The sequence below is a fragment of the Thamnophis sirtalis genome, unplaced genomic scaffold, assembly GCF_051295495.1.
Source record: "Thamnophis sirtalis isolate CommonGarterSnake01/CBP01778 unplaced genomic scaffold, rThaSir2_p1.2 scaffold_2, whole genome shotgun sequence".
NCBI lineage: Eukaryota > Metazoa > Chordata > Lepidosauria > Squamata > Natricidae > Thamnophis > Thamnophis sirtalis.
The window spans coordinates 85,471,110-85,497,460 of NW_028261382.1; the positions used below are offsets into that span (position 1 = coordinate 85,471,110).

At 44.2% G+C, this 26,351-nt stretch overlaps 2 protein-coding genes across 2 annotated transcripts; both read left to right on the forward strand.

Moving 5' to 3' along the window:
* The first annotated feature begins 533 nt into the window (after positions 1-533).
* Positions 534-12,586, forward strand: PGAM2 (phosphoglycerate mutase 2). Its single transcript, XM_087706254.1, has 3 exons — positions 534-1,042; positions 5,494-5,674; positions 12,365-12,586. The coding sequence occupies exons 1-3, from the start codon at positions 629-631 to the stop codon at positions 12,532-12,534; spliced, it is 765 nt and encodes a 254-aa protein (XP_087562380.1). The 5' UTR covers positions 534-628; the 3' UTR covers positions 12,535-12,586.
* Positions 12,587-15,138: 2,552 nt separating this feature from the next.
* Positions 15,139-24,869, forward strand: LOC106545144 (melanin-concentrating hormone receptor 1). Its single transcript, XM_014061603.2, has 4 exons — positions 15,139-15,451; positions 17,935-18,710; positions 21,811-22,353; positions 23,885-24,869. The coding sequence occupies exons 2-4, from the start codon at positions 18,199-18,201 to the stop codon at positions 24,099-24,101; spliced, it is 1,272 nt and encodes a 423-aa protein (XP_013917078.2). The 5' UTR covers positions 15,139-15,451; positions 17,935-18,198; the 3' UTR covers positions 24,102-24,869.
* The last annotated feature ends 1,482 nt before the right edge of the window (positions 24,870-26,351 follow it).

Here is a 26,351-nt window from a genome sequence, read left to right on the forward strand (position 1 = left end):
TTCTTGGTCTTTTTTCCTTCAAAACGTTTTGCTTCGCATCCAGGAAACTTCTTCAGTTTTGTTCATCAGTTCAGTTCTTCCTCTGAGAACTGAGCTTTTTGGATGAGAAGAGAAACATTTGAAAGGGAAGAAACAAGACATAAACTCTCCGTTCATCCCCCATGGGCCTTTCTGCTTGGCTCCTAAGCCTGGGTGATAAAGTGGCAGTTAAGAAAGGGGAGATTCCTGGCAGTTCCCAATTGCTCACAGAGCTGGGGGTGGTGATGAAGTTCTCACCATCCCGTTTCTATCTTTCATTTGTAGCCAGAGGCCTCTGATCAGAAACTTCTTAGCCTCTGCCAAGTCTTCTGCTATTTCTGGCCTACTCAGGAGAAGAAGTTATCTTCTTGCTATTTTTAATCAGGAAGCTTTAGCCAGAATGGGAGAGCTGCCCTTCCGTCAGCATGAATGGCTCCGAAGATGGAGCTGCTTGGTCAGGAGGGGAGAGATGGGCAGGGCAGAGCAGAAGACCTGTATAAATAGCATCAAAACTGTCATTCTCGGTGTGGGTAGCTCCAGGCAGCAGCCAAATTCGTCCTTCGGTGCTGGCTCCTTGCTGAGGCCGACGGTGTTTGTTTCCTCCAGAACAATGCCAACCCACCGCCTCGTGATTGTGCGCCACGGCGAGAGTACTTGGAACCAGGAGAACCGTTTCTGCGGCTGGTTCGATGCTGAGCTGAGTGAAAAGGGGAAGGAGGAGGCCAAGCGGGGAGCCCAGGCCATCAAGGAAGCAGGCTATGAGTTTGATTGTTTCTACACCTCGGTACTGAAGCGAGCCATCCGCACCCTCTGGTACATCATGGATGGCTGCGACCAGATGTGGGTTCCTGTCATACGCACCTGGCGCCTGAACGAGCGGCACTACGGGGGTCTGACAGGCCTCAACAAGGCTGAGACCGCAGCCAAGCATGGGGAAGAGCAGGTCAAAATCTGGAGGCGATCTTATGACATTCCACCTCCCCCCATGGATGAAAGCCACCCTTTTTATAAAGTCATCAGCAAGGTCAGTGGCCGCGCAACGTTTGACAGAGGACTAACAGGCGGTGGGCATTGGGGCTGTCAATAAGGCTGTGGAGATGTGGATTCAAATATAGGTAGGTAGTCCTAGACTTATGACGAGTCCAGGCTGTCTCTTGTTAAGCGAGACATTTGTAAGGCTGTGGTTTGCCTCGTTTTTCGCCCTTTCTTGCCTCGGTTCTTAAGTGAATCATTGGCGTTGATAAATTAGTAACCTGCTCGTTAAGCAAACCTGGCTTCCCCGTTGACTTTGCTTGTCAAAAGGCTGCAAAAAGGGATCGCATGACCTTGGGGCATAGCAATGGTCATAAGTATGAACCAATTGCCAAGTATCTGAATTTTGATCCCGTGATCATAAGGGTGAAAAAAAACGTTCACAAGTCACTTTCCAATGTCGTAGCTTTGACTGGTCACTAAATGAACTGTCGCGAGGACTACCTGTACCTCATTTGTAGGAAGCTTGAGGGTCAAGGGTGACCTTGACTCTCAGTCTTCCTTCCTTCATCTAATTCTCAACAAGGATGTGCGGAATAAGTTATATTGAAGGGAGGGAAAAGCTGTTTTGCTGCCTTGTTTTTTGGGGGGAGGAATATTGGAAATGTGAGTAGCAAAAAGCTTATCGGCTGTTAACAACGTATTTAAAGGAAAACCTCCTTATGTCCCTGCATTAAAGATCTTCCATCTGGGTTGAATACTGTGCAAGGAACACAGGAGGGGGGGGGAGGCTCTGCAAAGGAAACTCCACCTTAAAAATTAAAACGTCTAAGGTTTCAGATAATCCTCTGACCTATAATATGCTTGGATGGGTTTGGCTTGCTGGGCTATGGGAGAAGTTAAGCTGGGTGAGGTTTAGTAAATAAACCATGGCTTGCTGGAAGACAATTTTCAGAGTAATTAATTCAGATTCTTCATCAGTGCGGGATGAGATGATTGTCTGATGATCCCTCCAGCAAAGAAGCCAGCATTTTCTGATATTTTTACATTAGGAATGAAGAAGTAGGAATCTTGAATATGGGATCTGTTATGCCCTTCTCCTCCTCTTCCTCCTCTTCCCCCTTCCCCTCTTATCTATTTCCTTGTCCTCTTCCTCCTCCTCCCACCCCAGTCTCTTTCCCAACAGTACTTCCTTAATACAGTACCTTAGGCAATTCTTAGCTCTCTATGTAAAAGGTAAGGGTCCTTCTTACACCCCCACAGCTCTACAGTCATTTTTCAAAAATGGAACTGAGACCACTGGGAATTGTTTGGGACCCGCAGAAAAGAAATACCTGCAATAAGTTTGAGACAGAATCCTAAATCATGAGGAAATGATTTCCTTTTAAAAAAAATATTTTTTAATTTCCATTTTCACAACATACAATCACATGTATACTATACGTAGCCAGTATCATAGAGTAACAAATAATGATCACATCAGTTCCTCTTGTCATCAACACCCCAAAAATAAAATAAAAACCCATTATTATCTCTTCTGCTCTCCATACACCTCCCTCTTCTACCTCTCTCCTACTTCCTATCTTCCCTCCATCATCCCTTCCCACTCTACTTCCCCTTCCCCTCTCCCTCTCCTCTCCCTACATTCCACTCCTCCCTATCCTCATCCTCCCCCCCTCACCCTCTCTCCTATCCCTCTCTTCCCATCTTTCTCTCTACATTCCACTCCTCCTTATCCTCCTCATCTTCCCCCCTCTCCCCTCCCTCTCTTCCCATCTCCCCTCTATTTCCCACTCTTCCTTTCATGTATTTCCGCTTCTGAGCAAACTCCAGTCTATGTTGATAGTATTTATACTTCCACAACAATAAACTTAACATATCGTAGTTATAAAGAAAAAATAAGAGAAAACAGTATACATGTGCAATCATATTACATTAAAGTCTAACACCCCTTGTAAAACCTCCCTACCCCCTACCCTCCCCCCAACCCCCCCCCCCCAGCCTTCCCTCCCCCGACTTCCCAAAACCCATACACGGTATAAATCTTTAACAAAACAGTCTAAAATATATTGGAAAAAAGAGTAAAAAAAAATGATTACTTCTTTACATTGAGCTTAGCTCCTCCTTGCTAAATTTGATTTGATTTGATTTGATTTGTTTATTATTTATAGGCCGCCCTTTTCCCTGAGGGGACTCAGGGCGGCTTACAATTTATAGGGAGGGGAATACAAGACAAGACATGAGACAATACATAAGTAAAATAGAACACAACATTCATTCATCATTCGGTTGGGGACGGATTAGAATCTTTATCCCCAGGCCTGACGGGATAGCCAGATCTTGAGGGCTGTGCGGAAGGTCTGGAGGGTGGTGAGGGTGCGAATCTCCACAGGGAGATCGTTCCAAAGGGTCGGAGCTACTACTGAAAAGGCTCTCCTCCGCGTAGTTGCCAGTCGACACTGACTGGCGGATGGAACTCGGAGGAGGCCTAATCTGTGTGATCTAACAGGTCGTGATCTAAATGAGGAAATGATTTCCAATCCAGCTTTGCCTGGAATTTTGACTAGCGAAAGGAGGTGGGAATCTAAAGGCCAACACTAAAGGTTTCCTTCATTGCACTAAGATATAATTTCCCTACACTTCAGCATAATTTGCAGTGGTTACTTGAATGAATCATATTGCTCTGGGTTCACTTATCAGTCTAAACCATCAACCATGTTTTCTAAGCCATAACACAATTAAACCATGGTGTAATTTAATGAAACATGTAAAGTTAGTCTACAAGCAGTTAAGGATGCTTCTTTAGTTCTTTAGAGGCTACTTTGCAAAGCCCAATAGCCCTTACCTCCAACTAGAGAGGTAATTGCAAACAGAATGGAAAAAGCAGATAGAAGATTAAAAAATCCTATTTTTAAAATAGATAGTATTAAACATCTATGACCTCACACCTGTCTTAATTTAATTTAACCATTTAATTAATTTTACTTTATTTAATAATTCAGTATTGAAGATACAGCTTTCCCTTTTCAGTGTGTGAGAGCTGATGCCAAGACATTTGTTAATTTTAAGCTGTTACGTTTTAAGGATCAGCCAATTAATCCTCAAAGAATATTTATTATTTTTGCTACAAAAGACTAACAAAGGAACTGTCTGGAAATTATTCAAATGCTATTAGTCATAATAAAAGAAGCGGAAGAGATCAAGTGGTTTCTCTGATGCTCCAGAATATATTATTCTAAAATGTCACACAAATAGTTTGCTTTTTCTGCTATTCATCAGCATTTCGCTACCCCGTAGTTCATCAAAATACCCACACAAGTGCAAATGTTTTTCCCCCCCACCTTCCAAAGATGCATTCCACATATTGGGGAAAAACTAAGAATCAGAAAGTGCAACAGTCTCCTACGCTGATATTTCATTGTGCTATTTTTCAACAATATCTAAAAAATACCTACCATGTGCCATAGTTTCAAGTACCAAACTAAGATGGACAGACCAGGATTTGAAGTACATTGGAAGTTCCCCAATATGACCCATGACTGGCTGGGGTGACCAAGTTAAGGAAGGCTGTAATGTGCATTTTGCCCACTGAGACATCAGGGCATGATGCTCATCTCCGTTTTTTAGCACAGGGAGCGAAGCGTTGTCTAAAGAAACTTCCATGGTCATATAGCCAGCAAGACATCATGAAACATGGAACGCATTTACCTTCCTACCGAATTGGTACCTATTTATCTACTTACATTTTCATGTTTTAGAATTACCAGGTGGGAAGGAGATGGAGCAGGAATAGGAGCTCACCCCGTCATGGAGCACTTGGGTCTAAAACTCGGGCTTTCAGCTTTCCAGCTGACAAGTTCAGCTTCTTAACCACTGAGTCATTGCACCCCCACCTCTCTCTATAGATAGAGAGACAGACAGACAGACAGACAGATATAGAGAGATAGCGAGATAGATAGATAGATAGATAGATAGATAGATAGATAGATAGATAGATAGATAGATAGATAGATAGATAAAAATCATATATAGAGACACAACGGACAGGGAAACACATTTAGCTCTTTATATATATATTGGTTTTCATACATACATGCAACATACATATATTTCATTTATATATATACACACACATATACACACACAGGAAAACCAGTATATTTTAAATATATATATTCAAAAAAACCAAAAACAAAAGATAAATAAGAACAAAAAGATCAAGAAAAGCAGAAGATGCAAAAAGACAAAGAAATGAAAAAGTAAGAGTAGCAGAAAAATAATGCTTCCAACTTTCTTCACGACAACATCAATTTTAAGAAGTAGATCAAACTCCGCATAAAGTGAAGGATCAAGAATAAAGAATAGAATCGATGTATTGCTGCTTTACTCCTCATCCCTCTTTTCCTCCAAGAACTCATTCCCAATCTCCAAGGCAGACCCAAACCTTCCTAATCTCCCCCTTCTCAGCTCTAACCATTGTCTTCTGTCTTTTGAACCACACAGGAACGAAGGTACGCAGGACTGAAGCCTGGGGAACTGCCAGCCTGCGAGAGCTTGAAAGATACCATTGCCCGGGCCTTGCCCTTCTGGAATGATGAGATTGCACCCATGATCAAAAAGGGTAACCGGGTACTCATTGCTGCCCATGGCAACAGCCTCCGGGGGATTGTCAAGCACTTGGAAGGTAAGGACCACCATGCATCACCCAGCTCTGTGCATAATCATATCATCCATCTATTATGTATGTTGATATATTTTTCCATCCCTCTTGCCTCACGGAATGTCTTTCTTTGGATGGGGGTGGAGAAGTAGAAGCCATTAAGCCAGGTCCATTCATTTTTTCAAAAAGAATTTAAGTATTTTGATTAGGAAAAAAGCACCTTTTGATTTCACTTCAAGCTCTTTTACTAAGGCCTCCAGATCAACCAAGTCACGGTTGAGCCATTATGGGAATTGGTAGGTTTAATGAGCACGCAGATCCAGCTAGCTGTAGTTTGCTAAGCAAAGCATGACTTAGCATGATACACAAAGACGAATCTTTCCCGTGCTCTTCTAAACTGAACTGAATCAGGGAGCTACTGAAAAGAGAGAGAAAAAGGTGCTCGGACACGTAGACCCCATAGGGGGTCATACAAGTTAGGTCCCAGCACTTTAAGTTATGCAATTTTGGTTGACTGGACCGACCAACCAGGTTTCCTAAGAGAGTTGCTGTCAGGCCAGGGCACCAAAGGACAGCTGAGTGTGGACTTCATAAAGGAGTATATCACTTACAGGTGACCTTTAGATGGGCAGAGCATCAAATTTGTGGCTTCTCCGATATGTACTTAGGTTCCTTGAATCTTGATAACTTACGTCTGCCTTCTTGGGCCATCCTAATCTTTCTGCAGGATCTTCTATAGGAAGCATTTTGCTGCAACACAGTATTTACCAGCTTAACAGAATGATGGTTATACACCATTAGTACGCCTTGAGAGCCAACAAGCACATCTGGCATGGAGTTCTCACCTAGTAGTTGCCACGTCTGTCCTTAAAATGATTGTCATGATGGACAAGGCCAATTACTAAACTTACTTATCACAAGGCACAGTGGAAAGATTATTTTTTTATCCTCTCTACTCTAGCATTCAAACCAGTGGTGGGGTTGCTGCCAGTTTGGACTGATTCACCGGAACTGGCAGTTCTGAGCACTGGCTGCCAACGCTATCCGGTCCTAGATATCTCGCTTTCCGGCTCGCTCGCCCCGTCCCGCAGCCTGACGTAGCAGGTGTGCAGGAAGCTGCCCCCATCGAAAAAGCCTTGTTTTAGGCGTTGCATGCAACTGTGAAGCAGGCGTGCGCGCACACTCACATTTTCGGTGAACTGGTTGTTAAAGTATGTGCAGCCCACCTCTGATTCAAACCTTCCTTCCTTCCTTCCTTCCTTCCTTCCTTCCTTCCTTCCTTCCTTCCTTCCTCCCCTTCCCCTCCCCTTCCATCTATCAACACCCTCTTTCTGTAGCAATGATCCTGGAAAAGCTGCTACCAAGCCTGAGTTGTGGTTCAAAATGAATTGAATACAATTTGACACGCTGTCCACTGAAGGTTGTGTTGCTATTTCCAGTCTGGTGTCACATTACAAAAGTTAAAAGGGCAGCTGGGAGGTTTTTGCCTCCCAATTAAAAGTTAAAAGGGCAGCTGTGAGGTTTTCTCATCCTTGGCTCTCACTAATAGCATTTCGGTCTCCCCCGACTTCTGCCCCTGTTCTCCTAACATCTCCAAAGTTGTGAATGTTGCAAAGGTACTTCTCAGAAATAAGGAGGGAGGTGAGACATCATTTGCTTTGGCTCAAACGAGCGCTCCAATTCTTTCCAAAATTCTGCTAATGTCCTTCACTGGTAGCTACTGAGATGCTTCATAAGGATTCTCATATCTAGATTGCAGAAATCCTGACCACCATTTGTTGCTGTTGTTGAGTTGCTTCATGACTCCATGGACCACAGCACGCCAGGGCCCTCCTGTCCTCCACTGCCTCCCAGAGTTTGCCCAAATTCATGTTCATTGCATTGATGACACTATCTAACCATCCCATCCTCTGCTGTCCCCTTCTCCTTCTGCCTTCCCTCTTTCCCAACATCAGGGTCTTTCCCAATGTACCTGTTAGGGGATATCTCCGTTGGGAGACAGAAAGTAGCGCAGCTGAATGTACAGCTATAGAGAAAGAATGTTGCTAGTAGAAACACATGAATAGAGTTTCAAACACTTCTAGTAAAAACAAGTAGCTTTACTACTGATAATTGCTTCAAAAGCAGTGATAGTAGATATTAGTCCAAACACAATTCAAAGAACAAACAATAGCCTACAGTCGCAGTTCACATTCCAGTCATCAAGTCATCAAGCATAGGACAAGCAGAGAGAGAGAGTGAGTTCTCTTGACTCCTTCTTATAGTAAAGTTAATTACAGCTGTTAAGTACATCCACTCATTTAAAGCAACGATGACCATTTGTTGTTGTATATAGATATATATTGCCTACCCAACACTAGGAGTATACTCCCAACAGTACCTCTCTTTTCTCATTAGGTGGCTAAAGTATTTGAGCTTCAGCTTCAGTATCTGTTCTTCCAAAGAACAGTCAGGGTGGATTCCCTTTAGGATTGAATAATTTGATCTCCTTGCAGTCCAAGGGACTCTCAAGAGTCTTCTCCAGCATCAGACCACTACTGGACAGTAGCTAGGGAATATCTATCACCTTTGCTTCTATCTGGGCAAATAGTTCCAACAAAAACTACAAGAGGCTGCTTGGGTTTCCTCGTTGCTTCTGGGGTGATGACTTCATCCAATTATTAGCTGCTCCAAAAGCTTCTCTCATCCCACTCTGAACCCTCCGGCCCGGTTTTGGCCTTTCTTGGTTCATAGATTGTACTCCTCGTTGAGTCCTTTTGTAATTGCTTGTCAAATGAATTGCTTTCAATGGTTTATAACCTCAAACTGACGGAGAGGGATGGAGTTAAAAACAAGCTACGTGAAGATGCAATCTGTTTAGACACTGGCCTATTGTGACATGTAGCAATTTACCCCATTTCCCCAAAAATAAGACTTCCCCTGATAATAAGCCCAATCAGGCTTTTGAGCGCATGCGCTGAAATAAGGCCTCCCTTGAAAATAAGTCCCCTCCGAAAATATTGCATCACAGCAGCAGCCACAAGGTGGCCACGCTTGCCTCCTCCTGCACCTCAAAAATAATAAGACCTAATAATAAATACGGGACTAAGAAATTCCAGTTAGCCTATGCTTAAGATCAGAAATGATTTAAACTGTCAAAAGTCAGTTCAGTAAGAAGAAGCTAAGGTCAATCTAGAATGTCATTAATTTCTTTATTTCTTTTTTCTCAATAGATTTTAGACTGTGTTAGTTAAAAATCCATACCGTGTACGGGTTCTGGGAAGTCGGGGGGGGGAAGGAGGAGGGGGGGTGGGGGGGTGGAGGGAGGGAGGGTCACACACAACAAAAAAAATGTACTTCAATGTCTTAATGACTGACAAATGATGACATATTTGTGTTTTTTTTAAAGAAAAATAAAAAAGTTCTGTTTTAAAAAATAATAAGACCTCCCTGAAAATAAGACCAAGTTTTCATTTCAGGAGGTTAAAAGAAAACAAGACCCTGTCTTATTTTGGGGAAAATATGGTAGCAATCAGGAATTTAATAAAAGTGTGTGAAGAAATGGAAAATTGGGTGTCTGTGAAAAGAACTACTCTGTTCTTCACCCATCCAATCATATGAATAAAAGGCATTTTTATCTCTTGGGAAACCATTTATTTAGTTTTAGATAATAGCAGAGGACGTGCTTGTTTATCTTGACATTTGCAGAGGCAACAAGGGCCCTAGGACCAAACTCTCTTCAAATGAGTTATTGCATGAATTAAGACATTTATCATGGTGATAAATGCTTTGAAGTGTTGTACGGTTAATCACTGCATTTTCCTTACTTTTACGGTTTGATCTGGTCCTGTTACCCACTGTAAATTTAGATTTAGATTTAGATTTTTCCTTTATTTGTATGCCGCCCTTTTCCCTGGGGGGACTCAGGGCGGCTCACAATTCAAAAAGGGAGGGGGGGGGGAAAGACAAACAGTATTCCAATATGGAAACAATACAACATATTAAAAGAGAGCACAACAGTCACACAATTCGAGTGGGGTTAGAATCTTAACCCCAGGCCAGCCGGGACAGCCAGATCTTTAAAGCGGCGCGGAAGGACTGGAGGGTGGTGAGGGTCCGAATCTCCACGGGGAGTTCGTTCCAGAGGGTCGGAGCAGCCACCGAGAAGGCTCTCCTCCGGGTAGTTGCCAGTTTGCACTGGCTAGTACAGTGATGGCGAACCTATGACACGCGTGTCAGTGCTGACACGCGTAGCCATTTGGGGTGACACGCACAGGATTTCATGCGATTCATCCTCGGCTCCTGCACGGCCGCCGAGGATGAAAGAATCTGTGCTGGAGGAACGGGGGGGGGCGGGACGTGTGATCTCCCCCACCCACACTCACTTACTGTATCGCCGCCGCCCCTTTCTGAGCACAGGGACTGCTGGTAAGGCGTGCGTGCCGTGCGCACACACGTCATCAGCGCGGCGAGGGAGGACCCGCAGGAGAGGAGCGCGGGAACAGTGCGCTGTTTATTTATGAAAGGCTCTACAAATTTAAACTCTGCAAGTTTGAGCATTGCTCACTCCATAGCTCAGCATGCAAAAGCGCTTAATGAGGGAGAATTTATTAAAGAAACTCTCCTAAGATGTGCGCCAGTTCTATTTCACGATATGCAGAATAAAGATGCAATTATTAAGAGAATATCTGAGTTCTCTTGGGGCGGGCTGGAGCGGCATGTTGATGAGGACGTGGAGCTGGAAGCAGCCGACTCCACAGCCCTGGTTCATGGCACCCCAAACAAGTTCAATAATATCAAGGGCAACATACAAAATCGACTGATGAACAAAGAAGTTACTAAGCAGGTATATTAAATAATTTGTTTTTCGTTTATTAAATACAATTATATATTGCAATTATACATTTTTGTAGTTTAAACTATAAATTGCGCAAAATTATGTTTTTGTCGAAGTGACACACAACGCGAGTTATGCTCGGTTTTTTGCCGATTTTTGACACACCACGCCAAAAAGGTTGCCCATCACTGGGCTAGTAGATGGAATTCGGAGGAGGCCTAATCGATGCGATCGTATCGGTCTAGTGGAGGTAATTGGCAGTAGGCGGTCTCTCAAATACCCAGGCCCACTACCATGAAGGGCTTTATAGGTGATAAGTAGCACCTTGAAGCGCACCCGGAGATCGACAGGCAGCCAGTGCAGCTCGCGGAGGATAGGTGTAACGTGGGTGAAGCGAGGTGCACCCACAATCGCTCGCGCGGCTGCATTCTGGAGTTCTTTTGTAAGTTCTTTTTTTATTGTAAGAATTCCCGCCCCCCTCCAGAAACCAATCTGGATTTCTTGAGAGAAAGAGCCATTTCTAGAGGCAAAAAACAAACAAACATCACCCTTCCTTTACTGGGTCCACAGAGAATAAACTTTTAATTCCTTGCAACCAAGCCTTCTTCATCTATAGATTTAAAATGGAAAGGAGAAAGTTACAAGTAGTCTTTGACTTACAGTTCATTTAATGACCGTTTGAAGTTATAATAGCACTGAAAAAAGGGATTTATGACCATTTTTCACACTTACAGCCATTGCAACACCTCCATGTTCATGTGATAAAAATTTGGATGCATGGCAACTGACTCATATTTATGATTGCTGCAGTGTCCCAGAGTGATGTGATCCGCTCTTGTGATCTTCTGAGGAGCAAAGTCAAGGGGCAGATTCACTTAACAACCCTGCCATTGCAGGGATTCACTTAACAATTGAGTCAAGGAAGGTCATAAAATGGGGCAAAATTGATATAGCTGTGTCGCTTAGCAACATCAATTTTGGACTCCAGGAGGAGCCAACATTGCGACAATATGGACCAGCGGTCTCGATGCTCTGAGACCGCAGCCAATACTTTTGCCACTGGGTGGTCCAAGCGGACCTAAACCGTCCTGAAGAGATGGTGAACAGGAAGAATACGTCTTGCTGACCTCAGGGATATCGCAAAATCCCCGAAAGAAGCAAGAGAAGTTCTTCAAGCTGGTGACAAAAAATTTAGTGTTAGTGGAGGATTTTAGAAATAGTAATTGAAAGGCCAGTGTGTGGTTATGTATTAAATTTTGGTATATTTTATGATGAAGGACGCTTAAACAATTATAGTCAAATGAAAATGGAGATATGATGATGATGATAGGTAGGAATATTTGAGTTAAAATACTTAAGTTAATATGAATTATGTTTGTTGACTGTGGAAGAGATGCACGAAAGTCTTTTTGTAACCAACTGATACACTTTCTATAGCTTGTAAAGAAGGATGTTGTGTTTGTTTTAAATTAAAAATTTAAAAAAATATTTAAAAAATAAATAAATGTTGGACTCAATTGTGGTCTTAAGTTGAGGACTATCTTTTTACTTTTTTTACTTTTGCCTTTATTTGTATGCCGCCCTTTTCCCTAAGGGGACTCAGGGCGGCTCACAATTCAAAAGGGAGGGGAAAACAACAAACAATAAACAATACAGCATATTAAAAGAGAAAAACGCAACAATCACACCATTCGAGTGGGGCTATAATCTTAACCCCAGGCCAGCCAGGACAGCCAGATCTTTACAGCAGCGCGGAAGGATTGGAGGGTGGTGAGGGTCCGAATCTCCACGGGGAGTTCGTTCCTATCTGTAGTTAGTTGGCTTGGTCTTGTTGTTGACTTCAGTGTAGAAGACTTCTGCGGGTGATTATCTGACCTGGCTCCATTGTTTCTGCACAGGGATGTCTGATGCGGCCATCATGGAACTCAATCTTCCAACTGGGATTCCCATTGTGTACGAATTGGATGACAACCTGAAGCCTACCAAGCCCATGCAGTTCTTGGGTGATGAAGAGACCGTGAGGAAGGCCATGGAAGCGGTGGCAGCACAGGGCAAGGTCAAAAAGTGAGAAGAACAGCAAAAGGGCATTGGTGAAATTAAAAAGAAATGTGAAAATCCCACTTGTGTGAGTGAGATCTTTTATGTTCAGGAATGGCACAAGGGTGAAGACCATTGGGGTTAAAAAATGGGGTCCTCCTTGTTTTAGCCTTCCTGTTGTTAACAATAGGGGTTTTCATACTAGAGTCCTTCAACATTGCTGAGACCTGGATCAAACACTGCTTCCCCCCTATCAGCTGGCATCAAAACATGTTCCACAGAAAAACCAATGTCTGTGCAACTCAACTGCAGATCTTGGGGGGGGGGGGGCTTTAAGGCATCAAAGTTAAGTTTGTGGGGCGATACTGATAACAGGTCTGGAGGCTAAATCTTATGATGAACAATTGAGGGAACTGGGTATGTCTAGCCTATCAAAGAGGAGGATTGGGGGGGGCATGATAACTTGAGTACTTGAGGGTCTCTCACAGAGGAGATGGACCTATTCTCCTCTAAAGCACCTGAGGGCAGGACAAGAAGCAACTGGTGGAAGATTGTTAAGGAGAGACCCAACCTACGATAAGGAGAAATCAGTGGAAAAGCTTGCCTCCCAGACTTGTGGATGTTCTATCACTGGAGGTTTCAAAATAGACCAAATAATCATTTGGCCAGGATGATCTAAGGTCTCCTTCCTTGAACAAGGGCTGGACTAGAACGTGACCCGTCAAAAGCGCGTTCCACAAAAGCGCGGACGACGAAATCGCGTATGTGACGTCATCACAACGCGACAAAAAAGATAAAAAAATTGAAATAAAAATTAAATTACAGCAAGCCGATTCACATAAAGGTAAGGGTTAGGTTAAGGGTTAGGGTTAGGGTTAGGTTAAGGGTTAGGGTTAAGGTTAGGTTTAGAGCGTTAGCGTTACGTTTAGCGTTAGGTTAAGGGTTAGCGTTAGGTTTTTCGTTACGTTAAGGGTTAGGTTTAGGGTTAGGTTTAGGGTTAGGTTAAGGGTTAGGGTTAGGTTTGGGGGGGTTAGGGTAAGGTTTTGGCTTTATTTTTACATTTTTCGATCTTTTTCGTCGCGCTGTGATGACGTCACATACGCGCTTTCGTCGACCGCGATTTTGTCGTCCGCGGTTTTGTGGTGGAACCGGACTAGAAGACCTCTGTGGTTTCTTTCAACCCCATGATTCTGTGTTCTCTCCAGCTCCATCACCCCACTCCCCACCTCATACACCAAGCACAGGGAACCTATATTTCACAATCACAAAATACCAAAAGTTTGGAGGAGGTCTTCCTCCCTTGCCAGTCAACTAGGGGTTTAGCAAACCATGATTACAAGCAATTCCTACAGTTCTGGCAGGCGAGGAGATTGGAAACATGATTCAGATTGGCAGCTGTTTCAGAGAAACCCACCACATGGTCTCATTTCTGGTGTGCAAATACAGTATGTGTATGTGCAGTTAGAGGGGGAATAAAGAATGCATTAAGCCATGGGTGCTTCCTGGTACTGACAACGCTGTGAGGAGAAGCATCCAGAAAATATTAGGTGGAAAAGAACAGTATTTAATTTACAATGGAGTGTGGGTGTTTTTTCTATCAGCGATTAGTAAGGTTGTACTTTATTTACACTGCTGTATTAGGAAACTGCCTTAGTCATTGTATAAGCTAATTTTATCTTAACCCCACCAAAATAAAACCCATTTCAATGTTAGTCCTGTCATTCCCAGTATGCTTTATAACATGGCTCTCAAATGCCATCCAATCTGACCTTAAGCTAAACACAGCTCTGTGTTCCTTCTATTGTTTCACCTCTAATTGTTCTGGAATAGTCACTGTGGGGTTCTTGGTGGTTTCTTGCAAACGTTTCATTACCAAACTAGATAACATAATCAGTGCCAAGAACCCCACAGTTTAACCCTGAGCTATAAATATTCTCTTCTATTGAACTAGTTATATATATTTTGTAGAAGGATAGGATATTAACTTGTTTCAACTCCTACTTTCCTTATGTGGATGCATTGCCTAAGTTTTGAAAGCTATTTTGGAAGACCACCTACATTTCGTCCAATTATGTAAATGCAGTAGGCTGTTCTGCTTTAAGATACTAAGAATGTAGAACCAGAGATAGAAGAAAAGGCAACTAACAAACATACACATTCAAAGTTCACCCCTGAAGGATCGTTATGTCTAGATTTTAAGATCATACAGTTACTTACACAATCTCCCCCACAGTTTGACTTTGGACACACAGAATGTTCCTTAAGCCATGGTTTGGCACTCTGGCTGATCACACCCTGATGGTCAATGCAGCTGATCTTCCTTGCTGCCCTAAGAAGAATGAATGGTCAAAGAGAAGGAGCAGGAATGGAGGGCAGGGGAGCCTGGGCTGACCATCCAGCCTCCCTTCCTCCCCCACCCCAGAGGTTTCCACATCTGGCCTGCAGAACTCCAAAGCACCTTTAGAGGGCTGCAAAGAAAAAAAAAAGAATTCTCTTTGGTGCCCCCTAATGGTCGCTCAGGATCGCGCACATAATTGCCGGTGCGGGTTTGGGCGTGGCTGGGCGGCGAGGCGACCCCTCCCCTTCGCTCCTGTGTGCATGCCGCGTGTTAGAAGGCTGGCGCTTCACACAAAGGTGGACAACGCGCGATTCTTTTTTCAAACGAAGCCGAGAGGGCGGAAAGAGAGACGGCATGACGGGGACTGCATGATGATTAAAACCAAGGCAGCCAAGGAAGATCATCCCCCACCCCACCCCGTCCTGGGAAGAAAGACGGGGGGAGTCAAATTCGGAGCAGGGGGCCAGCAAAACCCCGCGAGCGAGAATGACGGCGCGCACAGGTGAAGCAGGAGAGCCGGCCGAAGGCTCTGCGCCTTCCCACGCTCAGTTGCGCCCACCCGTGTCTGCAGCAACAGCGGCTCTTGGGACAGCGCGGCGGAGAGCCGGCGGTAAATTCTCTGCGATGGAGCCGGGAAGGGAAGGCAAGAGAAGGCGGGAGATTTCGGAGGGAGGACTCGGCTACTGCGGGATATAATTCCTCGCGGGAGCGGACGCGCGTCGTCGTCTTCGTCGGCGCCTCTCTTCTTCCGAAAGGAAAGCGGAGCGAGGCCGCTTTGCTGGGTGGGAATGGCGGGGACACCCGCCTTGCTTAGCGTCCGTCTCTGGCCCCGCCTAAGCAGCCCCGCCGCCAGGAGTGGGGCAGGGCAGGGGGCTTGTGATCGCCTGCTGGCAGCTGTAGCTGCCGTCGCCAGATGTGTGACTGTGGAGGGAGGGAGAAGTCCGGCAGCGATTCTCCCGTCTAACCTCTGTCATCCCAAGGCACCAGCGGCGGCTCTCAGACTTCAGCTATGGGGTAACCCAAGCAAGGGAGGGAGACATTTCAGGAGCCATTTCCGTCGAGATGAATGGGGCCTTTTGAACAGACTGGGATTCCTGGGGAGAAAAGAGCTTTTGGTTGTGGAGCAGAATGGGGGTGCTGCATCTGAACTGGGGAGACTTGGGTTCGGCTCCTCCTCAACCATGGAAGTCAGCAGTGGGAGTTTGGGTCTCTCCTTCTTTGCCAACCCCACATCTCTCAAGAGAGGAGGGGCGTTGTGGGGAAACTCTTGAGTTGTTAGAGGACAGATGTAAAGCAAACACCATCTAGTGTTTAGATCAGTGCTTCTTAATCCCTTTTTGCTCAAAAGACCCTTCCCAACCTTTAAAACTTGTGGGGATTCCTAAAAAAATTTGCTTGTTTGTATGGGTTAGATCAGGGGTCAGCAAACTGCGGCTCTGGAGCCGTATGTGGCTCTTTCCTCCCTCTGCTGCGGCTCTGTCACCAGTCAGCGCCACAATTTTGAGAGGAGCTTCGGGGGGGGGGGGGAAGAGAAGCACAGTGGGCCAGGAGAAGACTCTATGGCAAGGGGAGGCTTTTCCAGTTGTCTCCACAATTGATAGGGCTTTCAGTTATGACAGGTAGAGGAAAAAGTACGCCGCGCTAGGAGGAGACTCTATGGTGGGGGAACTGAACTTCCCGTCAGCTCCAGAATTGAACAGGGGGCTTCCGGTTAGGACCTTTTGTGTTTCTTGATGTTTTCTTTTCTGTGGGAAATGGGTCCAAATGGCTCTTGGAGTTTTTAGGTTTGCTGGCCCCTGGGTTAGATTAATTAATATTTACCATGTTAAAATTTTAAATTGATGATTCATAAGATATTTTTTGAACTAACAATGTTCAATAAATAAAATAACAACGTTAAACACTTAAGAAAACCTGTATTATTAAACAAATAAACATGTAACAAGAAAAAGTAACAAAACAAAAAAGGGTAAAATACAGGTAGTCCTCAGTTTACAACAGTTTGTTTAGTGACCATTCAGTTACAATGCCACTGAAAAAAGTGACTTAAGACCATTTTTCATACTTATGACCCATCGTCATGCGATTTTTACATCCAGATGCTTGACAACTGGTTCATATTTATGACCGTTGCCAGGGTCATGTGATCCCCTTTTGCAAACTTCTGACAAGCAAAGTCAATGGGGAAACCAGATTCACTTAACAACGGTGTTATTAACTTAACAACTGCTGGAAGAAAAGTCGTAAAAGGGGGCAAAACTCACTTAACAAATTTCTCGCATGACAACATAAATTTGGGGCTCAATTGTGGTTGTAAGTCAAAGACTACCTGTACTTTGGGAATAGTCATTCAATCAACTGGGGGTGTTGCCAGAAATGAGAAATAGGGATTTACCCAATTGTATGAAACTTGGAGTTATATTTTGCCTGGGGCTTGTCCATGTGTAACATCTGGATCAATTGCAGCTTTAATATTGAGTGCAAATGCAGGTTGATAATGGTGATGAATGTTAGGTTCCAGAAAAGGATAGCAGCCTTAATGTACTCTTGGTCCTTAGGAGCTACCCCTATAGATGCATGGGACTACAACCTCCATTGCCCTCAGCCAACATGGTTGATGCATCTGCTGGTTGGAAGGCAGTGGTTAGGGTGCAGTACTGCAGGCCACTTCAGCTGACTGTTATCTGCAGTTCAGCGGTTCTAATCTCACCGGCTCAAGGTTGACTCAGCCTTCCATCCTTCCGAGGTGGGTGAAATGAGGACCCAGACTGTGGGGGTGATATGCTGACTCTGTAAACCGCTTAGAGAGGGCTGAAAGCCCTATGAAGCGGTATATAAGTCTAACTGCTATTGCTTTTGCTATTATGGCTATAACCCACACATCTGAAAGTTACTTGGTTGGGAAAGGCTGGTTAACTTTTGGGAATTGGGAAAATAATTTGTTTCCAGAACTGTCTATTCAACCCAGTTGCTTCAGCTCCTCTCCCTTCTCTTCTCCTCTGACACAAGAAGAGTTTCTGGCTGATACATTTATATTTTATTGTTTATTTCATGTGGAAGAAACTAACCCAGGGACTTTGATTTCCTCCTAAGGGAGAATACCCGAGCATCCAAAAGAACGGAAGCAAGAAGCACGACAGTTCCTCCTCCAAGAACTCTAGGTACTGATCTGGGACAGAGGTACAGGATGGACATCCCAGCTTCCGGGACAAATATAAGCTTCTATCAGAAAGTCAGGCTACATTCGCTTTTTGGAAACATTCCTTGCTGCTGTTTCTGAAGCTGTGCCTGAATGACTTGTAAGAGTTAAATAGAGATGAAGTCTTTTTTGGGGTCCAAAAACATCTTCTCCTCCCCATGCTCCTTTTGAGTGGCCATACTGAAGCTACCTTGACTGCCAAGTCCCTTGCCATGGGGGTTTTGCTAAACAGAAACGGTGACTTTCCCCTTGGGGTCAACATTTCATCTGGAACTCCTACACCACTTGTAGCCAACCACTCTCTGAAGCACAGTGAACTGGTGCAGTCATATTCAGAGGGCAGCCAGGGGGATGACAGCTCTCCGGGTCCAGCAGTTTCCTTAGTGCTTCCCATCATCTATGCCTTCATCTGTGCCTCGGGTGTCCTGGCCAATGGGCTGGTGATCTCAGTGGTCCTGGGCTGCAAACGGAAGGTTGTATCGGACATCTACATTCTGAACTTGGCCTTGGCTGATCTTCTCTTCCTGCTTGGCATGCCTCTCATCATCCACCAGCTTCTCCAGGAGCAAGGCTGGGTATTCGGGGACTTCCTGTGTTGGGCTGCAACTACTATTGATCTCAATAACCAGTTCAGCAGTGTGGCTATCATCACTCTGCTCTGCATAGACAGGTAAGGGCTAACCTAGGTTGGAAGGAAGAGGGTGGGGTGGGTGGGGCTCAAACCTTTCCCCCCAGAGAGGTAGAACATCTGGAGTCAGCAGCCACCTGTGAGGAATGGTTATAAGTCACTTTTTTTCAGTGCTGTTATAATTTTGCTCGCTAAACGAATGGTGGTAATTGAGGACTCTTGCCATCAACTACAATTGAGACCAGAATTTCTGTTGCTAAGCAAGGTGCTGATTTTACAACCTTTTTGCCATAGTTGTTAAGTCAATCATGCAGTTGTTGAGTTTGAGTTGAGTTGAGTTGAGTTTATTGGTCTTGTATGCCGCCCATTCCCGAAGGACTCCGGGCGGCTTACAATAAACAAGGGAAGGGGATAAATAAACAAAACAACACTTTAAAATACACAACATTCACAGTTACCGTGGGGCTGGATATTTCACAAGCCCCCCCCCCCCCCCCGACCTGCTGGAGCAGCCAGGACTTGGTGGCTTTGCGGAAGGCCGGGAGGGTAGTAAGGGTCCGGATCTCCATGGGGAGGTCATTCCAAAGGGCTGGAGCTGCAACAGAGAAGGCTCTCCCCCGGGGAGTCGCCAGCCGACATTGGCTGGCAGATGGAATCCGGAGGAGACCTAACCCGTGAGATCTAATCGGTCTATGGGAGGTAATCGGCAGGAGGCGGTCTCTCAGGTACCCAGGTCCGATGCCATGTAGGGCTTTATAGGTGACGACCAGCACCTTGAAGCGGGTCCGGTTAAAGGAATCCAGCTCCCCACGTTGACTTTGCTTGTTGGAAGCAGGCCGGGAAGATCACAAGTGGGAATCACATGGCCCAGAGATGCTGCAACCATCATCAATACATGCCAGCAGCCAAGTGCCTGGATTTTTGATCATGTGACATGAGAACACTGCAATGGTCATAAGGAAATGGTTGTAAATCACTCTTTCAGTGCTGCTGTAGCTTCAAATGGTCCAGTGGTGGGTTTCAAAAATTGTTCGAACCTACTCTGTGGGTGTGGCCTCCTTTGTGGGAGTGGCTTGCCGCCCATGTGACTGGATGGGAGTGGCTTGCCGCCCATGTGACCGGATATGAAGATGCCGACGACACTTGTCAGAACCACCTTAAATTACCTCACACACAGCACAGGCATGCATAAGAATATGATGTAAACTTGTTTTTTAAAAGGCATGTTTGGTTTGCGTTAAAACAACTTCAACACACGCAATGTTCTGATTGCACCACAAACACAGTAGTCATCCTCACCTTTCACAGAGGCACTGAGTTTTATAAATATGAGCGTGATAGTGTAGAATAATCATATCCAAGGACCAGTGGTGGGTTTTAAAAAATTTTGGACCTCTTCTGTAGGTGTGGCCTGCTTTCTGGGTCCACTGGTGGAACCTCTTCTAACCGGTTCGGTAGATTTGACGAACTGGTTCTACCGAATAGGTGCGAACTGGTAGGAACCCACCTCTGAAATGGTCACTAAACAAATAGTTATAAGTTGAGGACTACCTGTATATCTTGGATCAGGTCCTTCCAGAAGGTCAGTCTTGCATAGCATTAGCCAACCTTCCTCTGTCCTTCGGCAGCAACCAAGTGGAGGAGACAGGAAATGTTCTTGCTGGTGAGAGGAATAGAATTAGGGAATGCTGGCATGTCTTACCAGCAACATAAATCACATTTTCACAAACGTGTGGTTCTTGAAGCTCTTTAGCACCCTCAATATGATGTGTTTTGGGGAAGGGAGCTGACGGGAAAGTTTCTGACAGTTTTCAGAGGAGCAGTCGGTGTCAGAAGAAGAAGGGAAACATGCAGGGAGGTGGGGGCTGCTAAGTGGGACCATCATCTCAGTTTAATCATTGCGAACTGTTACCAGATTTCCAGGTGTGGGAAAGAGAGTGTATTGTTTTTACAGAATTATAAGAAGACATGCTGGCCTGTGAGGAAAATACACTGTATATGTTTCTAATCTCATGAGCTAGGCTGAAGCTTTAGAATTGTATATAAGGAAGGCCTCTGCTATGCTAAAAACCAGCCTGAACCAGAATGTGCCGATATGATAGTTAATGTAGAGACAACCCCTAGAAACTAGGATCATAAAAGGTAATTTGTAAATAAGGGCAGGGGTGATAGAATTAGAGTGGTGGGATATGTAATCAGGGGCGGAGATAATGTATTCATTTTAGATACTTTGGATAGGTAGTGACTACATGATTACTAAGCCAATGAGGAAAAGATGGGTAATGACACTAGAGATTATAAAGCAAATGCATTGGTGATTTAGGGTGTGTACACTTGTACCTGCGTTTCCGTGATCTACCATCTTTGCAAAGTGAAGAATAAAATTACCTGTCGGGCCTGCAGCGGTTCCTTTAAGAATCTTTGGCCTGCCACACTCTCTCTTCTAGCTTCATCTTTAGTATGCCTTTTCATTAAGGGGGGGGGGAATAGCAAGGGGTGGAATGTGTTGTTTTCAAAACAAAAAAAGTCTTTTTAGAAGCTCAAGGTTATTCTTTGTCTCTGCACCTCGACACCTGACCGGAACCAGCCGGGTGGAGATGCCAGCATGGAAGAAGAAGATTGGACCATGTGATGGATTTGTGGGTGTGGGGACAAGATCATGAACTTTCAACTGGGTGGGAATCCTAAGTAACTTCCAGAATTGGGATTCCACAGATGTGCCAAGATGTCTGACTTATTAAATCGGAACTTTAAGGATCGTTTTGCCTTGGACTCTGATTTAATTCTGCATGATACTTGAAAACGCTGACATTACCATTGTTTTCTCTTGGAAGTTTTGGCTGGTAATTGTCTATTTCAAAACTAGACAACGAATCCCCAGGGTTTTATATAAGCATTTCCCCAGCTTTATTTGAAAATATCAGAGATTGAATCCGGAACTCAAGCAGGCCTCTAGACCAGTTTCTCAACCCTTACAACTCTCTGCTATCTCCAACTTTGGTCTCATGAACTGCCCTGTAGAAAATGCATGTAGGCATGCAGGTAATCACAAAGGATGAGTTTTCTTATACCATCTATATGTTTGTAGTATATATTTAGTTGTGTTTTCTATAAGTGATGAGCCTTCATGTCTCTTCTCCAGATACGTAGCCGTGGTGTACTCATCTACCATTGCCCAGAGGCGGAACTTGCGTTGCACAGCGATGATCAATGTTGGCATATGGGTTGGAAGCTTGATCCTGGCTACTCCCGCTATGCTGTACACCCGGATATTTTGGGACAACAAGACGGAGATCTGCCTTATAGACTTGCCAGGCCCCCATAGCGTATACTGGTACACTCTCTATCAATCCTTCATAGCATTCCTCCTGCCTTTGCTGGTCATTACGGTGTTGTATTCTTTGACTCTGCAACATCTATTCCGTGCCATGCGCCGTGTGCATCGGAAGGCATCCGCCCGCAGCCAGAAGGTGACTCGCATGGCGTTCACAATCATCGTGGCCTTCTTCATTTGCTGGACACCCTATCATGTGCTGCAGCTGGTTAATCTGACAGCCGCTCCTTCAGCAACCTTCTTCTACTTGTACCAAGCTACTATTTGTCTCAGCTATGCCCACAGTTGCATCAGTCCCATTCTTGTGATTTTCTGCACTGAGTTTTTCCAGGAGAAGATGGCCCAGTCCAGGTGGGGACAAAGAACTGGAGGTGTCCTGGTGGCACAGCTCACTAGATGGTCTCTGGGTCATGATAGAATGGCTAATCTTCCCTCCAGTAATGAGGGATTGCAGCTATCATAATATTCCTCCCCAGATCATCCCTTCCTATACTGGGAATTATAGGTGCCATCATTCAATGCTTCTGGAAGGTGCAGGTTGACTGTTCTTTCTAGAAATTGATTTATGTATTGTGGAAAACTTCCAAAACAGCAATAGCAGTTAGACGTACAGTGCTGTACGGTGCTTTACAGTTCTCTCTCAACAATTTAGAGAGTCAGTATACTGCCCCCAACAATCTGGGTCCTCATTTTACCAACCTCATAAGGATGGAAACCTGAGTCAGCCTTGAGCTGGTGAGAATCGAACTGCCAAACTGCTGGCAGTCGGCAGTAAGCAGAAGTACTGCATTTTTGGAGTATAAGATGCACCTTTCCCCCCCAAAAGAGGGTGAAAATGTGGGTGCGTCTTATACACTGAATGTAGCCCCACCCACCCAACCCTTTGGCCTCTGCCTTCCAGCAATTTACCTCTTTGCAGCAATAGACTATAGCTTCAATAGACTATAGCAATCCCTGCAGCCTGAAACAGCTGATGATCTGGAGAAATTGAAAGTGAAACTTGCTGTTTGCTCCATGAGACAAATTGCTGGGAGCCAGAGGCAGATTTTTTTTCTTGTGCTAATCAGGCTGTTTGCTGCAAGGAGGTAAGTCAACAACAGTGGTGGGTTGCAGGCAGTATGCCCCGGTCAGGTGTACTGGTGCCTGCCCGGAGCACCGGGTACCGTTCTGGTACGGTGCTCTGGAGGGCCCACCCACCTGCCCGTTGTCCTTACCTATATATTTGAACTCTTCAGCATTTCTGCACACATGCACAGTGCGTACGGCGCCTGCGCAATGTTCCACCAAGCAGCTGGAGCGTCATGGAGGTGTTGCTGGAGGGTAGGATGCATGCGTGTGCTGCGCGCATTCATGTGGTGGACGCTGGGCCCCAATGCACCGTAGCGCTTGCAACGGGATCTGGAACCCACCACTGGTCAACATTTATAAATGCCCATAGAATGTTCAAATTATTAAACTTATTTTTTAAGGACTGCTTTATTATTATTCTAGACAACTTAACAAAATGAAGAAGCTTTTTAAAATAAATGCTTGATCTGAAGAGGCCCAGCGCTATTGTTTTAAAAAGTGCTATTCTTTTAAATAGCAGAGAATAACTATACTTCCAGAAAGCACATCAATTTTAACAGCATCTGTACAAGTATAGTCTGAAATATCACAGTACAGTGTATATTGTCTGCGCTGTTCGCTGTTTGTTGCAAGGAGGCAAATTGCTGCAGATATTTTTCTCTTGTTTTCCTACCAAAAGCTAGGTGCATCTTATACTTCAGAGCATCTTATACTCCGAAAAATATGGTAGCCCGCAGTATTGCATTCTAATCACTGCACCACCATAGTTCTTATAAATAAATGTGATAAGTTGATACATTCTCTTTTTTCATAGGTACTGCAAGTGTCTCACCAGGTGGACAACAATACGGGAACATCTTTCTTTTTCTACTGCAGAAATCTCAGCTACCATGTATAGTCCACAAGTGAGCCAATCTGTATCTCCATGCAGCCATCATCACTTTGGAATAGAAGTACCTTTACGTTCCATGAATGAGACTTCAAGCTACAGTATGGCTGTCAGTGGGCATGGGGAGTGTAAGAGATCTTAAGATTGCCCTGTATGAGAATTGCTTATTTGGATGTAAACTGAGGGTATTTTTCCTGAAAATAAATGGTGCTTTTCATATGGTCTTCATATATGAACACACAAGAAAGTCGCTGTTGTGATGAGGAATCATATGAAGAGAAGGCAAAATGGACGATTGGATCCTTGAATTCAAAAGGTACAGGGGCACTTTGAGATAATGAACTCCAATAATTGTATTCTATCAATATGTTGACTGCCCACTCATGGAACCTATAATACTCTCAACACATCTTTCTTATATGTTGTTCTTCCAAAAGTGATTTTCCACTCTCTTAGGGCTTTTCTGACAGACTTTCCAGGCAGTCAATTTTTCCATGTCTTGCTGAATATGTCTTTTCAAGCTGAGATACCAGGTTTTTTTTACTCGTTCCCTGAAGAAATAGGCTACTTACAGTTGCAAAGAACTTTCCTGGCTGCCTTGTAAAACTGAATTTGTGAAGTTAACGTAGCTGAGTTTTCTAAGATCAGGTTAGAAAATTGAAAACCTGTGAGAACAATGCTACTGGTTGCCAAAAACACAGTGCTGTTTAGCATCTTTTATGTTTCTCACAATTGAATATATTTTAGAAAATTAATGCTGCTGTTATTTGCACATGAAACCAGTTCCAGTGTAACTCCTTCTTCCTACTCAGTGCAAAATCTGTTAATGTAGGATGCAAATGCACATTTCTCAGAGATGAGCAACCATTGTCTATCCGACGGAAGAATTTATTACCTCCCAAGTTCATCCTGTCTAATTTAGAGATCTAAAGACCTTGAAAACTTACATATGATTTGGTGATTTGATTAATAAAGGTGCCATTCTAAAACAGACCATGGAATTTTTCTTATAATTAATATGGATATCTTTATTTTTTGTGTGTGTCTGGGTGAGAAATGAAATTCTAAGGATATTATACTAGGAAGTCAAAGGATCAAACCGTAAGATAAAATCTAAAAAAATATTAGCTTTATACATGCCTTTCCTCCAATTCCCACACAGTAGTTGATAGATCAGCATTTATCAGCTTCAAGTACATTAAGATAGGTGGATTTCAGCTCCCAGTATTCCCCTACCAGCATGCTTTAATTGGGATGGACTTCAACTCCCTTGCTAGCATGCTGGAGGGGGAATTCTGGGAGTTGAAATCCACACATCATACAACCCCCTACATTGGGAAATATTGATCTAACTCAGCAGGGCTGTCGTCTGCACCTCCTTCCACATTTTCTTAATTCAGTCATAGAGATGCCAAGCAGAAAAGAGCTTCCAGCAAGCTGGGTGCTCAAATTGGGGGAAAATACTTTTTGGCAGAGGTTTGCTCTCCGAGTTTGTTTCAATTTAGTTTCTGACAGTTTTGTTACCAGATTAGGTAACATAATCAGCAGGATTTTTTTATCCTATTCTCCTAAACCTATAAATGTCGTGTGTCAGAATAGTAAACCAGACGACCAATCAACGAGAACCAATCAGCTGCTCTGAATTTAAATATAGCTCCAAAGAACAACTAATCACACAACCAACTGACCAAACTGGCACAGAAGACATTTATAAGCTAATAGGACAAGAAAATCTTACTGAGGATACCTAGTCTGGTAATGAAAGGTTCAGAAACTAAATAGAAACAAGCTTGGAAAGCAAAACACTGCCAAAATCTAAAACCAGAGCGACAGGTGTTTTCAATTATTTCAAAAAAATTTTCCTGGGGTTGTGTATCCTCCTGGAAAAGTATGCAACTTTGGGAAAAGCGGCACATCTGATCAATAGACATGGGCCCCTTGTCCTGACTCGATCCCTATCGCTGCCAAGACCTCCTTTTTGTTCTTCCATTCCTAAACTTTTCAACCAACTCTTGCAACTAACCAATGAAGGAGAATATTTGTAGCTCAGGGTCGAAATGAGGGCTTCTTGGTGCCCTCTGAGATGGGTGATTTTTTTTTTGAGACGTTTCATTATCCAACTAGGTAACCTCATCAGTGCTCAGCATTGATTATGTTTACCTAGTTTTGATAATGACACGCTCTTAAGAAAACCACCAAGCTCAGAGAGTACCAAGGAGCTCTCTTGCAAATAAGGCCTTCCTGGAAACGACTATTTAACAACATTCGCGTGGGAAGGGGAGGAGGACCCCTAAAACAGCCCGAGGACCCCCCTCCCCTTTTTTTGTGTGTCTAAAAGCGCTTCCTTCTAACGCTCAGCCAACCCGCAGAGTGGGGCGGAGGAAAACTTTTT

Excerpts from the sequence above, each read along its gene's own strand:
- PGAM2 (XM_087706254.1), top strand. The coding sequence starts at position 629 with ATGCCAACCCACCGCCTCGTGATTGTGCGCCACGGCGAGAGTACTTGG. Across the intron at positions 1,043-5,493 it reads TTTATAAAGTCATCAGCAAG|GAACGAAGGTACGCAGGACT; the intron begins GTCAGTGGCCGC and ends TGAACCACACAG. Across the intron at positions 5,675-12,364 it reads GATTGTCAAGCACTTGGAAG|GGATGTCTGATGCGGCCATC; the intron begins GTAAGGACCACC and ends GTTTCTGCACAG.
- LOC106545144 (XM_014061603.2), top strand. The coding sequence starts at position 18,199 with ATGCTCCTTTTGAGTGGCCATACTGAAGCTACCTTGACTGCCAAGTCC. Across the intron at positions 18,711-21,810 it reads ACTCTGCTCTGCATAGACAG|ATACGTAGCCGTGGTGTACT; the intron begins GTAAGGGCTAAC and ends TCTCTTCTCCAG. Across the intron at positions 22,354-23,884 it reads GAGAAGATGGCCCAGTCCAG|GTACTGCAAGTGTCTCACCA; the intron begins GTGGGGACAAAG and ends CTTTTTTCATAG.